General features: G+C 40.2%; 1 protein-coding gene across 5 annotated transcripts in view; it reads left to right on the top strand.

Annotated features, from left to right (window-relative positions):
- The window catches only part of myo1cb (myosin Ic, paralog b), a 56842-nt gene that overhangs the window by 29865 nt on the left and 7851 nt on the right, over positions 1-19126 (top strand). For 3 of the 5 annotated variants that reach the window (XM_047161192.2, XM_017490939.3, XM_047161193.2), the window contains 17 exons: positions 2706-2861; positions 2955-3070; positions 5343-5541; positions 9149-9229; positions 9503-9682; positions 11161-11259; positions 12387-12500; positions 13409-13480; positions 13623-13742; positions 14513-14592; positions 15481-15586; positions 15981-16061; positions 16916-17007; positions 17652-17746; positions 17886-17932; positions 18061-18141; positions 18511-18616. In XM_047161192.2, the coding sequence (XP_047017148.1) occupies positions 2706-2861; positions 2955-3070; positions 5343-5541; positions 9149-9229; positions 9503-9682; positions 11161-11259; positions 12387-12500; positions 13409-13480; positions 13623-13742; positions 14513-14592; positions 15481-15586; positions 15981-16061; positions 16916-17007; positions 17652-17746; positions 17886-17932; positions 18061-18141; positions 18511-18616 (1825 nt within the window). Of the gene's footprint in view, positions 1-1043; positions 1347-2705; positions 2862-2954; positions 3071-5342; positions 5542-7575; positions 7951-9148; positions 9230-9502; positions 9683-11160; positions 11260-12386; positions 12501-13408; positions 13481-13622; positions 13743-14512; positions 14593-15480; positions 15587-15980; positions 16062-16915; positions 17008-17651; positions 17747-17885; positions 17933-18060; positions 18142-18510; positions 18617-19126 lie in introns of those variants that run through there. The other 2 variants (XM_017490936.2, XM_053687216.1) reach the window with 2 other exon arrangements.

Below are 19126 nucleotides of genomic sequence, written 5' to 3'. Positions count from 1 at the left end.
GAGTTCTTCCACTCCAATCTTTGGAAACAATGTCTTTGTGCATAGGAGCATTGTCATGCTGGAACAGGTTTGGGCCTCTTAGTTTCAGTGAAGAGAAATCTTAATGCTACAGCATACAAAGACAGTCTATGCAAGTGTGTTCTTCCAACTATGTGAAGAACCACATATGGGTGTCTACATACCTTAGGCCATATACTGTAGTTGCAGATAATTGCAGGGTGTCCCAGAAGCTTGAACAGTCTAAGCCTTGGAGGATGTTTACATTTAGACAGCTGCTGTACATGAGCAGGAGCACAGATCCATATGTAACCCTGGAGGCTCTGGAGCAGAACAACATGCCTGTTGCTTAGTAAATCTCCAGGGCCTATTTCACTTCTGCCATAGCTCTTGCTTTTATAGTGCATGCAAAACATTTTATACTCCAATATTGCAGGGCCAAATGCCTTTCTAATATGATTGAACACCTAGCCACTGGAGGACACACCTAGATGATTTAACTGTGGTATGGACATGAGCAAATCATACGATAGAGCTTTGTTTAGAGAATGATATCATAGCTCATTGATATAGATGTCATCATCCTGTGCTAAGCCTGGGAGTGGAAGCGAAGCATATGACTGATGAAGCTAGTGACAGAAAGACAGAGACAGAAGGACCTGACTCCAGCACTGAACGGACGGAGTTATTAATACAGCCGGTGAGATGACTGATTGGGAGTGCAGTCACTTCCTAGCACAACATTGTTTACTGTTTGAGTGTCACTCTTCTGTGTTTTTTTTTCTGCTCACTCTTTCCCCTCTCTCCCTTCACTGCTGTAGTAGCATCTGCTTCAAAGCTTCTTAATTAATATGTTCTCTCAGGTGCCCCCCTCTCTATCTCGCGCTCGCTCTCTCTCTCTTTCTCTCTCTCTCTCTCTCTCTCTCGGGAATGGGTGCTGCTGTGTCAATAGCAAAACAACAGTACTGGCAGCTGGTGTATTCACACAATGTGTTTGTGTGTGTGTTTTGGCGCATAATCGCTCATTTGTTCATCGGTGTGTGTGTCTGTGTGTGTGCGTGTGACTCAGTTACAGCTCTCAGATCAGGGTCTCTGAAGCTTCCATAATCTGAAATAAGGAGGAAAGTGAAGCTTTGCTTCTTTTAGCAAAATGCATGTTCATTTTGGTTGATTTTCAGGAGTGAGCTTCGTAGTGTTGCCAGTTGTCACATACGTTGAGAATTGAACTGGGTGCGTAGGTCTATTTGGAAAGCATGGATTTGGGTAACGTGAGGAATATGCTGCTTAAGGCCCACGCCTCCATTTTGGAGAACACTCTTGTGGTTGAAAATCTTGAATCGTTCATGGATGTAAGTAAAACTGTCAAGCTGTTGTGTTTATGATTTGTTAATTTAGGTGGAGCTCTGTTGTGTTGTATTTGCCGAAGTGCACAGCTGGATGATTTGGCTCTGGGGTTCTTTTTTAGATCAACATGACTCATGTAAATTTTTAGTAAAAGAGCAGAAATGCTTAAAATGATTCTTGCAACATGACGCTTTATGTGATTGGCTCTAGTACTAGGTTCTCTAATGGACATGAGCAAAGATTGTATTTATGATTTACATTTCAAAGGCAGTGAACATGATGGCACACATGCTGAAATGCCTGGTGTTTGTAAATCTGACCCAAATAGGTGATTTTGCTGTTGCGTCCTCATCCATCTCGTATTTTCACACATGCGGAGGTTTTCCAAACATGGCTTTTTTTATTAGCATTGTCTTTAATGATCGTCACTGATATGAAAAGAAGATAGTTTGGGAATTTTGAAGTAAATGCTACTGTTGTATTGCTACAGAAGCCTAAACAGTTTGAGTGGGGTAATATGACGGAACACTGCCAAGTAGTGAACAGAACACAAAGGTTAATTGTGGAAATTTTGCTCGCTCATGTTGTGGTTATAAGACGTTATCATAACTTGTGTTTATAATTAGTTACTTTCTTAGTTCCTTTATGTATTGAGACCTAGCCTGTAATCTGTCATCCTGGATTACAGTGGGTAAGAGTCCAAGGTTCCCGGTTCAATAGTAGTTCATGCTCTGAATTTTGCATATTCTCCCCCTGTCCATACAGGTTTCTTCCATGTTCTCTGGTTTTCACCCACCTCTCAAAAATCATGCCGGTAGGTGCATTTGCGACTCTAAATTGCCCCTAGGTGTGATTGTGTATGCGCGTGGTGTCCTGCGATGGACTGGTGTCCTGCGATGGACTGGTGTCCTGCGATGGACTGGTGTCCTGCGATGGACTGGTGTCCTGCGATGGACTGGTGTCCTGCGATGGACTGGTGTCCTGCGATGGACTGGTGTCCGATGACATTCCCTCCTTGTGCCAGTATTTCCAGGATAGCCTCCAGATCCACCATAACCATGGCCAGGATTCCTGAAGAAGTTATTGAAGATGAATGAAACGTATTAGGGTCTCATTTAAAAGGTCTGTCAGGAGAGAACAACTAATGTAAAGCAGATTTCAATCTTAAAACTCTCAGCACATGCACATAAGCACAAAACTGTTCAAAGTTCTGTGATAGGTTTTTATGTTTAAACTTCTTTTCAGCCATGAGCTCCTTCAGGGCACTGGGAGAGCCTTCAATGGGTGTGTGCTAGAGTGTTTGTGTTATGATGCATCTCATCTCACCTCATCTCTCTCTCTGTGTCTCTGTGGGCGTGTGCCAGGCGGTGGGCAGTGACGGTGTGCGGGCAATGATGGAGAGTGCCCTGACAGCCAGGGACCGGGTGGGAGTACAGGACTTTGTCCTGCTGGAGAACTACACCAGCGAGGTGGCCTTTATTGACAACCTGCGCAAGCGCTTAAAGGAGAATCTCATCTATGTAAGAATTTCTTCTCACTCATTCCAACTAAAGGCCAAGGTCTTGGTGCTTTTATTCTGCAAAAGTATATCATTCTCTTTGTCTTTTGAACAGACCTACATTGGCTCAGTGTTGGTGTCAGTGAATCCCTATAAAGAGTTGGAGATCTACACCAAGCAGCATATGGAGCGGTACAGGGGTGTTAACTTCTACGAGGTCTCCCCTCACATGTGAGTTGTTATTCCATCAAGTATTACTTTTCCAGTACCTTTTATAAGTATTCACCCCCACCCCTTTGAACTTTTCCACATTTTGTAGTGTTATAACCTGGAAATGAAATGGACTTAATTGGGATGAATATGGAATGAATCTACACAAAATATCCCCAAGCCCCCAAACCCTCAATCTGACCGAGCCAGTAAGACTGAGCAAAAAATTTCATGATCCAGATGTGTAAATCTGATAGAGACATGATGGAGACAGAAGCTGTAATTGCAGACAATGTTTATTCTGTCTAGTACTGACCCAGTGGGGTGAAAACTGATGCAATCAACAAATGTCTGCTTTTTTTTTTTTTTTATTAACCATTGTGTCACAATAAAAAATATTTTGCACCTTTGTTATAATATATGTTAGATATATTGTGTAAATCAAATAGTAAAAAATCCCAATCAAGTTTATTTCAGTTCATTCAGATCTGTAACCATTGGCATCCATCTGATCACAGAACACAAACATGCTTTGGAATAGTGGTCACTTTCATATTGCAATATCATGATTTACAAAAGCCTGTAGTAATGGTAAACAGATGATATATTATGCAGCCTAAATCCATGCTTCTCATCATTTCCATAAACTCCCTCTCACTGACACAGAATGACCTGTCAGCAGTAGCGTGTTTGCCCAGGCTGTACTGGCAGTTGCTAAGAGCTAGTTGGATTCTAATATGAGGGAGGAGTGTAGCGATTCCTCTGTTTTTGAGGAAGTGAGCAGAGAGCAAGTAAGAGATCAAGAAAGATGTACCTCAAAAGTTTACACACTCATTTTTACGAACCGGTCAAAAGTTTTCACACTCATTCTTTATTTTAATTCTCCCCCCACATTTTAGAATTATAATAAAGTCATCAAAACTCTGGAATAACACAAATGGAACTATGGGAATTATGTTGTGATAATAAAAATCCCAAATAAATTAAAGTTATATAATATTTTAGCATCTTCAAAGTACACAGCCTTTTTGTCTAGAATTTTCAGAAATGTATTCTGATTTCTTGAGGAATTTCCCCAAGATGCTTTTTAAAACAGTATTAAAGGAGTCACCACCGACGCTCAACTCTTATTCGCTGCTTTTCGGAATATTGCGCTCCGAGTCATCCATTAAAAAAATCTGTTTTTGTAAATAAAATGTTAGTTTTCTAATGAAAGGAATGAATATGTTGGCACAATCATATTTTAGGCTACAACACCGATTTCAAATATTTAATCATTCACCTTCATATCAAAAGCTTTTTAAGACCATGAGAAACATTTCAGTCGAGTGTCTCCAAACTTTTGACCGGTAGTGTATGAGCGAGATTCCTGTGCAGTGCTGTAATGGGACTCTCCTTACATGCTCATCACAGGGTCATGTAAGCACTGAAAGTGTTTATCTCAGTGGTGGTGTGAGGCAGGCTGAAATAACAGACCTTCATTAGTGCCATTCCTGTCCTCCTGATAACAGAAAGCATTTTCCATTGGACTCCCGACTGGTGCAACAGAAAAGCATTTGCATTATCATCCGGAGATTGTGAGTTCGAATCCTCATAATGCCACGTGGCCAAGAGAGCAAAATTGGCAGTGTTCTCAGGGATTGACGGAGGGAAGGGTGTCGCACATCTGTCTCTCTCTCTCTCTATCAGTCATAGTGGAAATACCAATCATGAGTGTGAGTGTGTTATCCCACCCTATGATATTGCATGAGCAGGATGCGGTCCCCCTCCCTGGTTGGTAGCTGTAGTGTTATTGAGGCAGGCTGCCTGATGGCTGGGAAATGGCCGTGATTAATGTCACCCCTCTTAATCTCCCTCCAATGGCTTCCTGTAGCTGACTGCATCAAATTTAAGGCCTTGATGCTCATGTACAAGACCTTGTCTGGAACAGCACCTCCCTACCTCAACACTCTCCTTGAGGTTCTCTCTTAAATTAACAGCTTAAAGGAACAGCTTTACCCCTGAGGGCTGCAATGAAGCACTGACACTGGAGACTCCTTCAAAAAATACTAAATAAATGTCTCTTCACCAAAAAAACAAAAAAACAAACTTCACCATATTAACAACTACATATATTTTTAACATGTTTGTGATGTGCTGCAAACATCCATGTGTTAATAGTTCTGTAGAAATGATACCCCTATTAATTCTGTCACTATTGTCATAGTTCTGACAAATCAGATTTGACAATTCAACAGTGCTGTTGTATAAGTTATTATAATGCAGTGTTTCATAATTCCTCTGCTTATTGTAGTTACGCGGTGTCTGATAATGCGTATCGCTCCATGCGGACGGAGAGACGGGACCAGTGTATCCTGATCTCAGGAGAGAGCGGTGCTGGGAAGACTGAAGCCTCTAAGAAAGTTCTGCAGTACTACGCCGTCACCTGTCCTGCCAGCGAACAAGTGCAGACCGTGAAAGACCGCCTACTGCAGTCCAACCCTGTTCTGGAGGTAACAACCCACATCCTGCCATGAGTGGATTTAGCATTTTGTAGTCAGCAAGCTATTAGTGTCTATGAACATGCCCTTGTAAACGTTTAAACTAATCTATAACAATCAGTTGTTTCATATGTTTTATGCTCTTAAGGAGAAGAAGAAGTCTCTATTTGTCACATATACATTACAGCACAGTGAAATTCTTTTTCTTCGCATATCCCAGGATGTTAGGAAGTTGGGGTTAGAGCACAGGGTCAGCCATGATAAACAGCGTTAAGGGCCTTGCTCAAGGGCCAAACAGTGGCAGCTTGGCGGTGATGGGGCATGAACCCCCGATCTTCCGATCAGTAACCCGGACCCTTAACTGTTGAGCCACCACTGACCTAAATGGGGGAAAATGGTTTAAAATGGCCTAGAAACGTACCTACTGTACAGTTTAATTTCATATAAAAATGACAGGGTCTAAGAATAATCATTCATTTTCAAATTAGAAACATCCACGTAAACTCCCGTCATCCCTAATAGGTACCAGCTACTTAATTACCACTTAAATAACTTACCTAGCTAAATAGGATGTCTGTATCTGAAACTAGATTTGCCTTGTATTTACCTAAGAGGTGTGTGATGAGCTTGCATTTTTGAAAGTCGGGTTAAGGATGTGAGATGTGTAACATAAGCAGAGTGGTTACTGCCGTGCATCCATAATGGTTTACAGATGTGTATAAAAGGTGGCGGACACCCTCTAATGTAAGCGTGCAGCTGTTTAATAGTATGTTTATATACATGTATGTTTGTGGCGGTCTGAGAAAACCCATTAGTTGTGGCTTTGGCTGTACAACATACTTTGACACTTCTGCTTTAAAAACATAAATAATTCCCCAGAACAATGAATTAATCTTTTTTTGTTAACTTTGTAAACTCGCCTCGGTTTCTCCAAAGAGTATATCTGGTAAAACAGCTGCAGGCCACGAAAAAGAGCCGATATAAAGAAAGACGGACAGTTTTCAGGGTCACGTTTATTATTTTTGTATTTTTATTATTGATTGTTATTTTATGCAAATTAAATCAATATATTGCAGTTGTTGTTGACAGTGTGTTGGTGTGTTATAGAGTAATAGGAACAGAATGTTCAAATGCAACTCCTTCCCTTTTCACCTTTGGAAGTAAGCAGATCTCAGGCATGTCCTTGTTATAAGACAGTCATCCATTACGGGGTGGTGTAATACTGTTTTCATAAAACAGCACATCCCTAAGTGTTCTATTCCTCTTATTCCGCAGTGATTTGCCAACAATTACAATTGTTAATGTATTAATGAACGTAGCATTATGCTATTTAACCACTTGGGCAAGGCTCCTCTTCCCTTTTTTCTCATCTTCAAAATGGTTAGCTTTTCTCCCCTAGACAGCTCTCTGGTCTTGTTGGTTTATCCTTTTTAACAACAAATGCAGTCTTCACAGGCAAAACCTATGGCTCAAACCAAGAGTAGACATTCAGAGCTATTAATTCTTTAAATAATGAGTTTAACAGGGCACACCTGGGCAGCAAGAAACAATATTTTTGATCACTAAAAAAAATGGGTGTTTCAAACAAAAGTCGCCACGTTTTAAGTTGTTTAACACACGTAGATGTAAATATCAGGAAATGAAAGTTGAAATTGTGATCTATCGTCTCATATTCATCTTTTGATTTCAAACCCAAATGTCTTCAATGTATAGTGAAAACAATAGAATTGGCCTTACTTTCGGAGGGGACTGTAGTTGCGTTTTAATGTCTAGAACTTTTGTGAGACAATTTAGTTCCTGTTATCAGCTTGGTTACTGTTGTTGTTATTTTTGTTATACCAGCTTCTCTTTTTTATCTCTCTTGAAGTTAATAAGACTCTCTATGTGCTGACACTGGAGACTACTTCCATGAATGTTAAATGCAGTGGGGGAAATGAGTATTGAATGTGTCAACATTTTTTTCAGTAAATATATTTCCAATGAGGCTATTCAGATGAAATTTTCACCATAAAGAAATCCAAACGTTAAAGTCCATAAATGAAGTTATGTGTAATCAAGAGGAATGACACTGGAAAAAAGTATTGATCACACTAACTGAAATTTATTTAATACTTAGTGGAGAAGCCTTTGTTTGTAATGACCACTTCAAGACGCTTCTTGTATGAAGAAATTAATGGGCCGCAGTATTCAGGTGTGATTTTGGCCCATTCTTCTAAACATATTGTCTTTACATCTTGTTCCATTGGATTGAAGTCAGGTGATTGACTGGCCCACTCTAACACTTAGTTTTTTTTCCCTCTGAAACCAATTGAGAGTTTCCTTTGCTGTATGCTTTGGATTGTTGTCCTGCTGGAAGGTCCACCCACGTCTCATCATCATCATCCTAGTGGATGGCAGCAGATTCTTCTCAAGAATCTCCCGGTAAAGAGCTCCATTCATCGTTCCTTCAATTATATGAAGTCTGCCAGTACCATGCGATGAAAAAGACCCCCACACCATGATGCTTCCACCTCCAAACTTTACTGTTGGTATAGTGTTTTTAAGGTGATGTGCTCTCGACTGACCTGACTACACTCTCCCAGTGTTTCAGAGGCCTGTCCAAACGAGTTGTAGCAAACTTTAAATGAGCTTCGACATGCCTTTTCTTTAGTAATGGAGTCTGCAGGGTGAGCATGAGCAGTGGAGTGCATTACCTATTGTTTTATCTGTGACGATGGCACCTGCTGCCTCCAAGTGTTTCTGGAGTTCTTTCCGAGTGGTCCTTGACTCTTGGGCTACTCTTCCGACTATTCTCCCGACTCCCTGGTCAGAAATCTTGCGAGGAGCTCCTGTGCGTGGCCGGTTGATGATGGAGTGACGTTGTTTCCACTTGCGGATAATGGCCCCAATGGTGTTTACTGGAAGATTCAGATGTTATGAAATACGTCTGTATCTGATTCCATGAATATGTTTTGCAACAATAAGTTTGTGAAGGTCTTGGGTGGGAGAGCTCTTTGCTTTTACCCATCATGAGATGTTTCTTGTGTGACACCTTGATAATGAAAAGCCTTTTTATAGACCAGTGTACTAAACCAGCTGATATTAATTTGCACAGATAGGGGTATAATTACTTATGTATTTCAGCTGGTTCCTTGCCTTACCTTGCCTTGTAGAACTGCTTTTTCTTAGCGTGTTCAATACTTTTTTCCCGTGTCATTCCACTTTATTACACATACACTTTAATGTTGTGAATTCTTCATATTTCCAGATTTCTTGGGTTAGTACTGATGTCTGGTGAAAATTTCACGTGAATAGCCTCATTGGAAATATATTTACTGATAAAAATGTTAACACGTCCAATACTTATTTCCCCCACTGTAAATCTTTCCTTACAGAAAGTTTCGCCATAATAACGGCTATATATTTTTTGTTTAATAACACTTTTTTTTTATCCATTTATTATTAGCCTTAGATTATATACATTGTCTTCTTTATGTAGTAGAAAAGGTCAAAATGGTTTTCCCTTGCCGTCACACCTAAAAGTGTGTCACTGTCTGAAAGATTGCTATTGCTTATACTTCTCTCCTCTCTCCTCATGATCATTCCCTCTGTTTCTCACTCTTATTTGTCTCTATTTAAGGCCTTTGGAAATGCTAAAACTCTGCGCAATGACAATTCGAGCCGTTTTGGGAAATACATGGACATCCAGTTTGACTTCAAGGTAATATCTGTAACTGAGGATGTGTTCAGTTGTCATCGGGATTGTGGCTTTGCTGCTATTTGTCACCCAGAGTGAATAATGCTTGAAAAATTACACTGCATCACTGATGTTAATATTCATACTTTTATGCATCTGTACCGCCTCCCTTTTACATTGCTTGGGTGGGGTTGTGCACCTGTATGCCCTTGCATGTATGTGTGGTGTTGGTGATGTTTGTGTATACGTGTATGTCAGCGTCCCACTGTTATTCCCGTTGGCTTTCCCCGTTGGCAGGGCGCTCCCGTTGGGGGTCAAATCTTAAACTACCTGCTGGAGAAATCTCGTGTCGTGCACCAGAGCAACGGAGAACGAAACTTCCACATTTTCTATCAGCTCCTCGAGGGCGGCGAGGAGGATCTGCTCAGGAGACTCGGCCTGGAGAGGAACGCACAGCAGTACCAGTACCTCGTGAAGGTCAGGACAGTTGAGAGCATGCATAAGCATATAAGCACACACACACTCAGGAGTCTTCATATTTCTGCACTCCCCTGGTGTTTAATACGGGAAATTAACAGTCATTGTCCCTCCCTTCACTTCCTCTGTTCTGCTGAGTGTGTGTTTGAGTCTTTCTGCCTGCAGGGAGTCAGGGAGAAACACGCACACAAATACACACCCGTTCATACCATACCGCTGATGCGTCCTGACTGCACTTCTCATTTACATGCACATTCAGCTTGCAGTTTGAGCTCATAGCTCATTCATTGTTTTTCTCTGCCTTTAAAGGTTCTGCGGGTCCTTAATTACCTTTTAGAAATGAACAGCCTTAAGTATTATATTTCTTAAATTCAGATTGGTAATGCTTTACATTAAGGTGACCTTAAAGAACATTTATTTACTGCATTAACATTAACGTCATTTAACTTGCCATGAACGTCAGCGTTAATAAACTGTACGTAATGTTAACGAAGCAGCAGTAAGTAACATTTACTAACTCACTTTGTTTAAATGGTAACAAAATGCACCTGCATTGACTAATGTTTACTCAGCCCCGGACTATAAATTAAATGATGGCAAATGCCCAAATGTTGATAAATCTCTGATAAAAGTCTGGTCTGAGATAAAAGCTCGGATCTGAATTTCTCCAGTTAACAACCGCAAACATGCTTATTAAAGTGCTGGTTCGTATTGATCACGGTGGGCTTTGTTGTACTCTATTTCAAACTTTTTAGACACTTTGTGTTCACAGTAGCACCAACAAGGCTTTACTGTAATATTAAAATACATTTTACACAAATGTAACTGTGACGAGTAGAAATTATACAGCAGAGTGTATACAGTTGAGCTAGTACTTTTTCATACAGGACAAGCGACAAAGCTAAATCAGCATCAGTGACTTGCTAGTGTGAATACTGGGTTACTTTTGTGGGGTTTTTTGTATTTATGCAGTTGTATATACATTAGACAACACCCCTCTCTCGTGCTCTCTCTCTCCATCTCTCTCTCTCTCTCTCTCTCTCTCTCTCTCTCTCTCATACTTAGACACACATTAACTGAGGCTAACATTAGTTACACGCTGTGAGCTATCATTTATCATAGACCACTGTGCGGGCACCAGTGTTAACCTGCTCTAACATGCTGTAATATAAAGTTTAATAGAATTTTTCCCTGTGCCTTATATTTAATATTACATAATTATCCACATATGAACTAAATTGGCAACAATATACATTTTGTTGTCATTCTGTCTATGATGATGATCTCTGAATGCTGTAACTATGCATAAGGAAAACTGACAGCACTTATGGGACAACACTATAACCACATTATGACCTGTGGCTACATCATGCTTTCCACTGATGAAGACTAAGTAGTTGCATATCAAATGGACCTTTTAATGAATGTTTATAAATGGCATTGATGTGGAAAAAAATGCTTGTGTGTTTGCATTACAGGGTAATTGTCCCAAAGTGAGCTCCATTAATGACCGCAGTGACTGGAAAGTGGTGAGAAAAGCTCTGAGCGTCATTGGGTTCAGTGATGATGAAGTGGAGGTAAGAGGGCCTATTGGTCATAGCTGTAGAGTTAGTGAAATTAATTTCATACCCAAGTACTTAAAGGAAGTAGAAGAAATGTACAGTATGGCAAATGCAACACATGTACATCTGATGGAGAAAAAAAAAAGCGATTGATATTGACTGCCAAACAATAAATAAGGAATAAAGCATGACAGGATGTGCTGTTCTAGGTAAATAATCATTGATTGGGTGGATGCATAACAGAGTTATTGTTACTACCTCAAACTTTCCAATAACAGCAGGCCTTATTCCTCTTACACCATATCAGTTTGCATTTATTAATGAACAATGTCTTACTCTTAATCCATTTATGGCTACATTTAACATTGTGGAATGCCCACGAGACAAGTTTACATTTGCCGTTACATGTGTGGGATTTACATGTGTGGCATTTAGCAGATGCCCGTATTCAGAGCAACTCACAGAAGTGCTTTGTAGTCTCCATCAAACACACATCCTCATACTAGTTCACTAGGAATACCTGTCAGTCTAAAACCCCTGTTAGGGAGGTTAGAACAGGTAGTTCCTGTAATCACTTATGTTAGCAGATATAAATAGTCAACAGTCTTTTTTCGCTGTCTTTTGAGATTATGTTTGTAGGAACCTGGTAAGCACAAAGTCCTTTATCCTGAAGACGTTTCAGAAAATGTACTTCCTGTCACAAAGCTTTGACACTCAAAACTCTTTCCATAAAAAGATGTTAAATAAATGTCTCCTTACTGAAAATGTTTCTTTTTTACATTTGAAATGTGTTTGTTATTCTGAGACAATTCTGACCGTCTCAGAAAGGACTGTAATTGAGCCAGAGTGTTTACATTTGTGATGTGATGGATAAAATGTCTTCAAATGTAATTGCTGTGCAAATCGCTGTTACACCTTGGTCTCTCCTTCTCCTTGCGCTCTCTCTCTCTCTCTCTCTCTCTCTCTCTCTCTCTCTCTCTCTCTCTGTCTCTGTCTCTCTCTCTCTCTCTCTCTCTCTCTCTCTCTGTCTCTCTCTCTCTCTCTCTCTCTCTCACTCTCTCTCTCTCTGTCTCTCTCTCTCTCTCTCTCTCTCTCTGTCTCTCTCTCTTCCTCTCCCTCATGATTTCTCCCTGTATTTGCAGGATCTATTAAACATCATTGCCAGCGTGCTACATTTGGGGAATATTCAGTACGGGAGTGAGGATGGTGGCAACGCCTACATTACCGTAGACATCCAGATTAAATATTTAGCCAGGGTGAGAATCCAGCCCCATTACATGCTTCCTTCCCCCATGCAGGAGCTGCTGAATAGCACTGCCAGTCAGTGTGTTACACATTTGAAGAAAATGGAACATAAAAATATGGTTTTCAAAACAGCAAAAACACGTTTCTTAGTGGTTAGCACGTTTGCCTCACACCTCCAGGGTCCGGGGTTCGAGTCCCTCTGGGGCCATGTGTGTGCGGAGTTTGCATGTTCTCCCCGTGCTGCGGGGGTTTCCTCCGGGTACTCCGGTTTCCTCCCCCAGTCCAAAGACATGCATGGTAGGCTGATTGGCGTGTCCAAAGTGTCCGTAGTGTATGAATGGGTGTGTGAATGTGTATGTGATTGTGCCCTGTGATGGATTGGCACCCTGTCCAGGGTGTACCCTGCCTTGTGCCCAATGCTGCCTGGGATAGGCTCCAGGTTCCCCGTGACCCTGAAGAGGAGTAAGCGGTAGAAGATGGCTGGATGGATGATGGATTATATTCATTCAAGATTAATGGCAAAAAATTATGGAAATTAAGCCCTTTTAAAATGTCAGTGTAAGATAACTGTAAAATAAATCACATAATCAAATAGTCAAAAAAAATTACTCATTTTATTTTATATATTGGTTTAAAATCTCCAAATTCCTTATCGCATGAACAATATGAACTGGGTAGGGGAAAGTTTAACACCTGCTTCCTCTGAGCCACCACATTCTTTTGCATACATTTATTTAAATATTAAATATTGCTGTTACACTATACAACAACGCAAACCCTTTTCACCTTTAACCCATAGACACCAGAACAACCAGTAGTGTTTTCTCCAGAATTAAACAACATATAAAGATATGGTGTATAAAAGAAAACGGTGCATGTCAAAGCTTACGCAACATTTTCTTTTATCATGGCGTTGCAGTTATTAGGTGTGGATGGCTGCATTCTCAAAGAGGCTCTGACACATAAGAAGATTACTGCCAAAGGAGAGGAGGTATAATACTTATTAGTCACTACACTACTGTACAGCTATATAATTCAAATTTTACTATAGTGCAAGCTAGTTTCATGCAAAAAACTTTTGATTGTGTGTTACCAACGCCTGACATTTTCCTTTATATATGTCTATCTTACAGCTGATGAGTCCATTGAATCAGGAGCAGGCTTCTTCAGCACGAGATGCTTTATCTAAAGCCATTTATGGACGCACCTTCACCTGGCTCGTGAACAAAATCAATACTTCTTTGGCCTTCAAGGTACACTTGTACATGTTTAGCAGTGTAAGATTGGTTCCACCGTGGGAGTAGGAGTAGGAGGGATGGTGTTTGTCTCCCTCCAGTGGTGTATCATCAAAATGGCAAACGTTTACTGAATAGAGCAGAGGCTTTAACTGCTGGATGGCAGATGTGGACAAAGTATTTCACTCGACCAAACCGAGCACTTTAAAATATACTGTAGCATAGGTGACCAATGTCTGAAAAGGGGGGGTTGGGGGGGGGGGGGGGGTTGGTATTTCAGCAAGTCCATTATATATTATATTATATATTATTATATATATTATTATTATAATAATAATAAAAATTTAAAAAAAAATTTATTATCAAAATGATGTTTAAAGACAAATAGGCAGAGAAGTCCTGTTGTCCTATTGTGTTTATTCTCTGCTTCAAGTTTAAAACTCATCTCATCTGTGGCTCATCTGTTCAGAGTCAGTTGAGCTAGTGAAAAGTGGAAATGTGATGTGCACTACAAAACAAAACATGGAACTGAAACAAACGCTAGAAATTAATAAGCATAAGCATTAAAGGTAAATGTTGTCACCATTCAGTCATGATAGTTGCTTATCTGGACCTTTGTAAGGATGCAATTTTATGTAACTGGACTTTCAAAAGTTGAATTTCCCTGAACTAGAATTTTCTAACCGTTGAAACCTGCTTGCTGGTTTAATATCGATCATTTTGCAGTTCTTGTTCTATCTTTTGTATCTCTTCACTGTGTTTACTGGGATTGTTGTTGTTTTTTTCAGGAGGACTTCTTCAGCGGTAAGAATATGTCTGTCATTGGGTTGTTGGATATCTACGGGTTTGAAGTCTTCCAGAACAACAGGTGTGTGTCGCATTTAACCAATCCTAGTGTGGTAATGTTTTTTGACTGAGTAGAACAGTAGAATTATAACTCTTTTTATTATATAATTAAGTACATGGCATTAGTAAGCTCTTGCACTAGCAAACACACAGGTGAGTAGACCGAACACTTTGCTTAGCATAGCAAAGTGTTTGTCCTTCATTTGGTAGAATCAAATTTGCATTTTGTGGTAAACAAAAATAACATTATGATGTGTTGCTGGTTTCCTGGTTTCTCCTGGGTTCTATCAAGTACTGCTTTGCAGTAATTCCCTCAGGTAAAAGAGCATAATAGGACTGAATCTGTGTTAGGTTGTACGTTTGAAAGCTAATAAGAATGGCCAAAAAGAATAGTAATAATGATTAGATAAGAGAAAAATGCGTTGTACACTTGTACACCGGCAAGAAAACCATGAATATGCAAATTACGTGTCATGGCCTGCGTTTGCATAAATCAACGGGGTAGGTTTTTATATATTATATGATGCAATAACACTTTCCTGTCACATGTTCGGTGCTAATTTAGGAACTTCAGTTGGGTTTTCAGCTTCCACTTAAGCTTGAATATTGCAAAACCTCACCAGTGACCATTTTCACATTTCGAACACACTTAAATTCATTCTCCTGAATATTTGGTATAACATCAAGTGTCAATTCACTATATTCTATTTGATATACAGTCTCCAGGTGGGAAAAAAAACAGTATGTATTTTTTTCCACACACAGTATTGTGTGCTCACAATCTACCAATGTCATGTGACTGTATGTAATTTTAATATTAGAATGAAAAATATTCATGAAAATAAAGCTGTAACACTATTATCAAGTAGCTGAGGCAGTCACACAATAAATCTTTTCTCTGTTTGTGAAGTTTTGAGCAGTTCTGCATCAACTACTGCAACGAGAAGCTGCAGCAACTCTTCATCGAGCTGACCCTGAAATCAGAACAAGAGGAGTATGAAGCTGAGGGAATCACGGTAGGACGTCCTTCGATACGCACGTACACACACACACACACACACACACACTCATCTTACACTTCTACACTGGTCTACTGTATTCCAAGTCATGGGAGAAGAAGTTCCTCTGATAGCCTTTTATATGCCTATTTTAAAGGGTAAGTATTTGAAGCATGTGTTGCGTGTCATTTCTATACTCTGATAATGTTGACCTCGTGCAGCATCCTAAAATCATCACTCTTAAAGAAAGCCTGCTTGTGACCACACGCCCGGAGTGGGCCGCTTTTGAATTCCTGTCATTCTAGAGATATTTGCTTTCAGAACTGTGTGACCAACACGGAAAAGTGTGATTAAATGTCATTTGCTGCAGATGCAGTCCTGCTCTGAGACGTTTTTCTTTTTCTGTTTGCAGTGGGAGCCTGTGCAATATTTCAATAATAAGATTATTTGTGATCTTGTGGAGGAGAAGTTCAAAGGCATCATCTCTATCTTGGTGAGGGTTTTCTCTGAATATCCAGTAATAGCTATTAATAACTATATGTTGTCCAAGTTAAACATAATTCTTCTTTTACTAGAGTTAGACCTTTTGACCTCTGGTTAAGTTTTTTTTTTTTTTTTTGTAACCTTCGCTAGATTTTTCCCCCTCTCTGATACACAAGCACCCTCTGTCCATCTTGTTCTGTATACACTCACCGAACACTTCAATAGAAACACATGTACCCCTGCTCATTCATGCAATAATCCAATCAGCCAATCGTGTGGCCACAGCACAGTGCATAAAATCAAGCAAATACTGGACAAGAACTTCAAATAATGTTCACATGAAACCTCAAAATGGTAAAAAAGAAAAAAAACAAGGTGATCTGTTACTTTGAACTTGCATGTTGTTGTTTTTCTGGTGCCAGACAGGCTGGTTTGAATATTTCAGAAACTGCTGATCTCCTAGGATTTTCATGTAAAACAAAAACATCCAGTGACTGTCAGTTCTACGTGTGGAAAAGCCTTGTTATAGAGAGAGGTCAGAGGAGAATGGGCAGATTATTTTGAGCTATTTTGAGGAAGGTTCAAATAATTCAATTAACCACTCTTTACAACCGTAGTGAACAGAAAAGCATCTCAGGATGCACAACACAGGGAAGCTTGAGGCCACAGTGGGTACAGGCTCACCAAAACGGGACTTTTTCCAAACTCCAATTGTGTACATGTGTTGCTATTAAAGCAGTCAATGAGTGTATACCTTACTCCATGTGCTCTGTGTCTAATGAGTGTGTCTATTTATTAGATTAATACATGTAAAATGTTGAAACCTTGCTCTCTCTCTCTCTCTCTCTCTTCCTCTCTCTGTAGGATGAGGAATGTCTGAGGCCAGGAGATGCCACCGACTTAACTTTCCTAGAGAAGCTGGAGGGCACGTTAGCCGGCCATGCCCACTTCTTAACGTCAGTCGCACTTCGTTACAATATACACACCAGAAAACACCAGCGTCATTAATTTAATCTCTCTTTGTCACGCCTATAATGTACGAGTGATTCTTTTTACACAAAACACACCCAGAGCCTAAGGACCGTTATTAAATTTGGTCAATAAACATGCCAAATACATGACTACCTAATGCACGTTTAAAACTACAACCATGACACTCTAATAATAAAGGTGTGAGGAAGAATTAGAGCAAATGATTTATCAAAGTTGTTTTTCATGTTAGTTTATTCAACTTTTCTATACTGAAGCAATACATATGAAGTGCATGCTGGGTACTCTGGCTTTTCTTGATATGTTGCGCTCTACCTGTAGCAGAATTCATGAGCGTGTTTTTAAAAAATCTGCATTGACTGCCCTTAGTCTTGCATTATATGTGTGTTTGAGTAAATGGGTTGCACATTATTTTCTTTCAGAATTGTTCAGATACTTGTCAGTGGAAATCACACACATGCTACAAATGTAGTATCAAGAGATTAGAAGAAAAACCTCCTTTAAATATTTATCCTTTGACATTATTATTATTATTATTATTATTAATTTAATACACTTTTGGGTCGTAGTTTATAAACACCTTCTGCCTCTGCTTTGTTCTCTACCTCAGTCATAAGCTGGCTGACGGAAAGACCCGGAAAGTGATGGGTAGAGATGAGTTTAGGCTGCTGCATTATGCCGGAGAAGTCAACTACAATGTACACGGTGAGGGAGAGGACACGGACACGGTCACCAAATCAGAGGACGCTCCAATACCCGAGTCATGAGTTCTGCCTAGAGCTGATATTCAGGCTCTGCACAGCAGCATGTTTACTGACCCCCTTGTGTTCTTTCTCACTCCCAGGCTTTCTGGACAAGAACAATGATCTCCTCTTCAGAAACCTGAAAGAGGTCAGTGTGTGGGACTGGAGCGAAGTATGACTAGGACAATTCACAAACATTGTGTTGTAGCTCCGTTTTCGCTGATCTAACTTTGTAATGTATGACGATGTCTGGGTCTGTGATCGTGCTTGACGCAGGTGATGTGCATGTCGGAAAACAAGATCCTCACTCAGTGTTTTGACCGCGAAGAGTTAACGGACAAGAAGAGGCCAGAAACGGTGAGAAAGAATCGTCTTTTTTTTCCCTGTTTGCATCAAAACGTTAATTTTGAGTATCCATGATCTAAATCGAGTGATATGAAGGGGAATCTCTGCTCGGTGCCCACACTGTGAGGAATGCCCTGACTCTTAGGTCACACTCATCATTGTGTGTGTATGTGTGTGTGCCCACTCTGCAGTAGGCCATTGGCTGAGAGAGAGTGGGCTGCTGCTGATGATGTGGCTAAGCTGTTTGTATGCATTGTTAATGGCCATCCTCTCCCACACTGTCACCGCCTGGCTGAATCTGCACACTAGGACGTGTGTTCTTCCAATCCTTCACTCTTCATTCTCTCTTTCTTGTCTCTATTTTGTTTCCTCCGTGCCTAGACGGCTACCCAGTTTAAGAACAGCCTGGCCAAGCTGATGGAAATCCTCATGTCTAAGGAACCGTCATACGTGCGCTGCATCAAGCCTAACGATGCCAAGCAGGCTGGTGAGTTCCCTGATTTAGCCTGGTGTGTGTGTATGTGTGTATGTTTCTCATGCTCAGATGGTGTGATTGTCTTATATGTTCTGCAATCTTGTTTGGTTTGGTGATGGAACAGCACAGCCATGTGGTGAATCCTTTAGTAGTCCGAGTGGAAAAAAATCTCTTCCGTCTGTGCTGAAAAAATGACTTTGCGATCATTTATACTGTTGGTGTTTTTGGTCCACTGTCCATCCACACTGCACACTTTGTAGTATTTGGTGTGTGTGTGTGTGTGTGTGTGTGTGTGTGTGTGTGTGTGTGTGTGTTTTCTATGCCTCAAGTTCTCAAGTTCTGTCTTTACTGTTTTGAGTGTGATTAAGCTGAATTAATTCCACAGTGCTGTTCAGTTCTCAAATGTGATTGGTCAGAAGGTGTTGGTAAATTTTCTATCATAGCAGCTCTGACAGTAGTATATCATTTAAATGTATATTCATGTGCTTGTTCTAAAATGTTTCTGTAGCAACTTATAAAAAG

Source organism: Ictalurus punctatus, chromosome 17, assembly GCF_001660625.3.
Source record: "Ictalurus punctatus breed USDA103 chromosome 17, Coco_2.0, whole genome shotgun sequence".
Lineage (NCBI taxonomy): Eukaryota > Metazoa > Chordata > Actinopteri > Siluriformes > Ictaluridae > Ictalurus > Ictalurus punctatus.
This window is presented reverse-complemented; position numbering and strand designations above follow the sequence as displayed.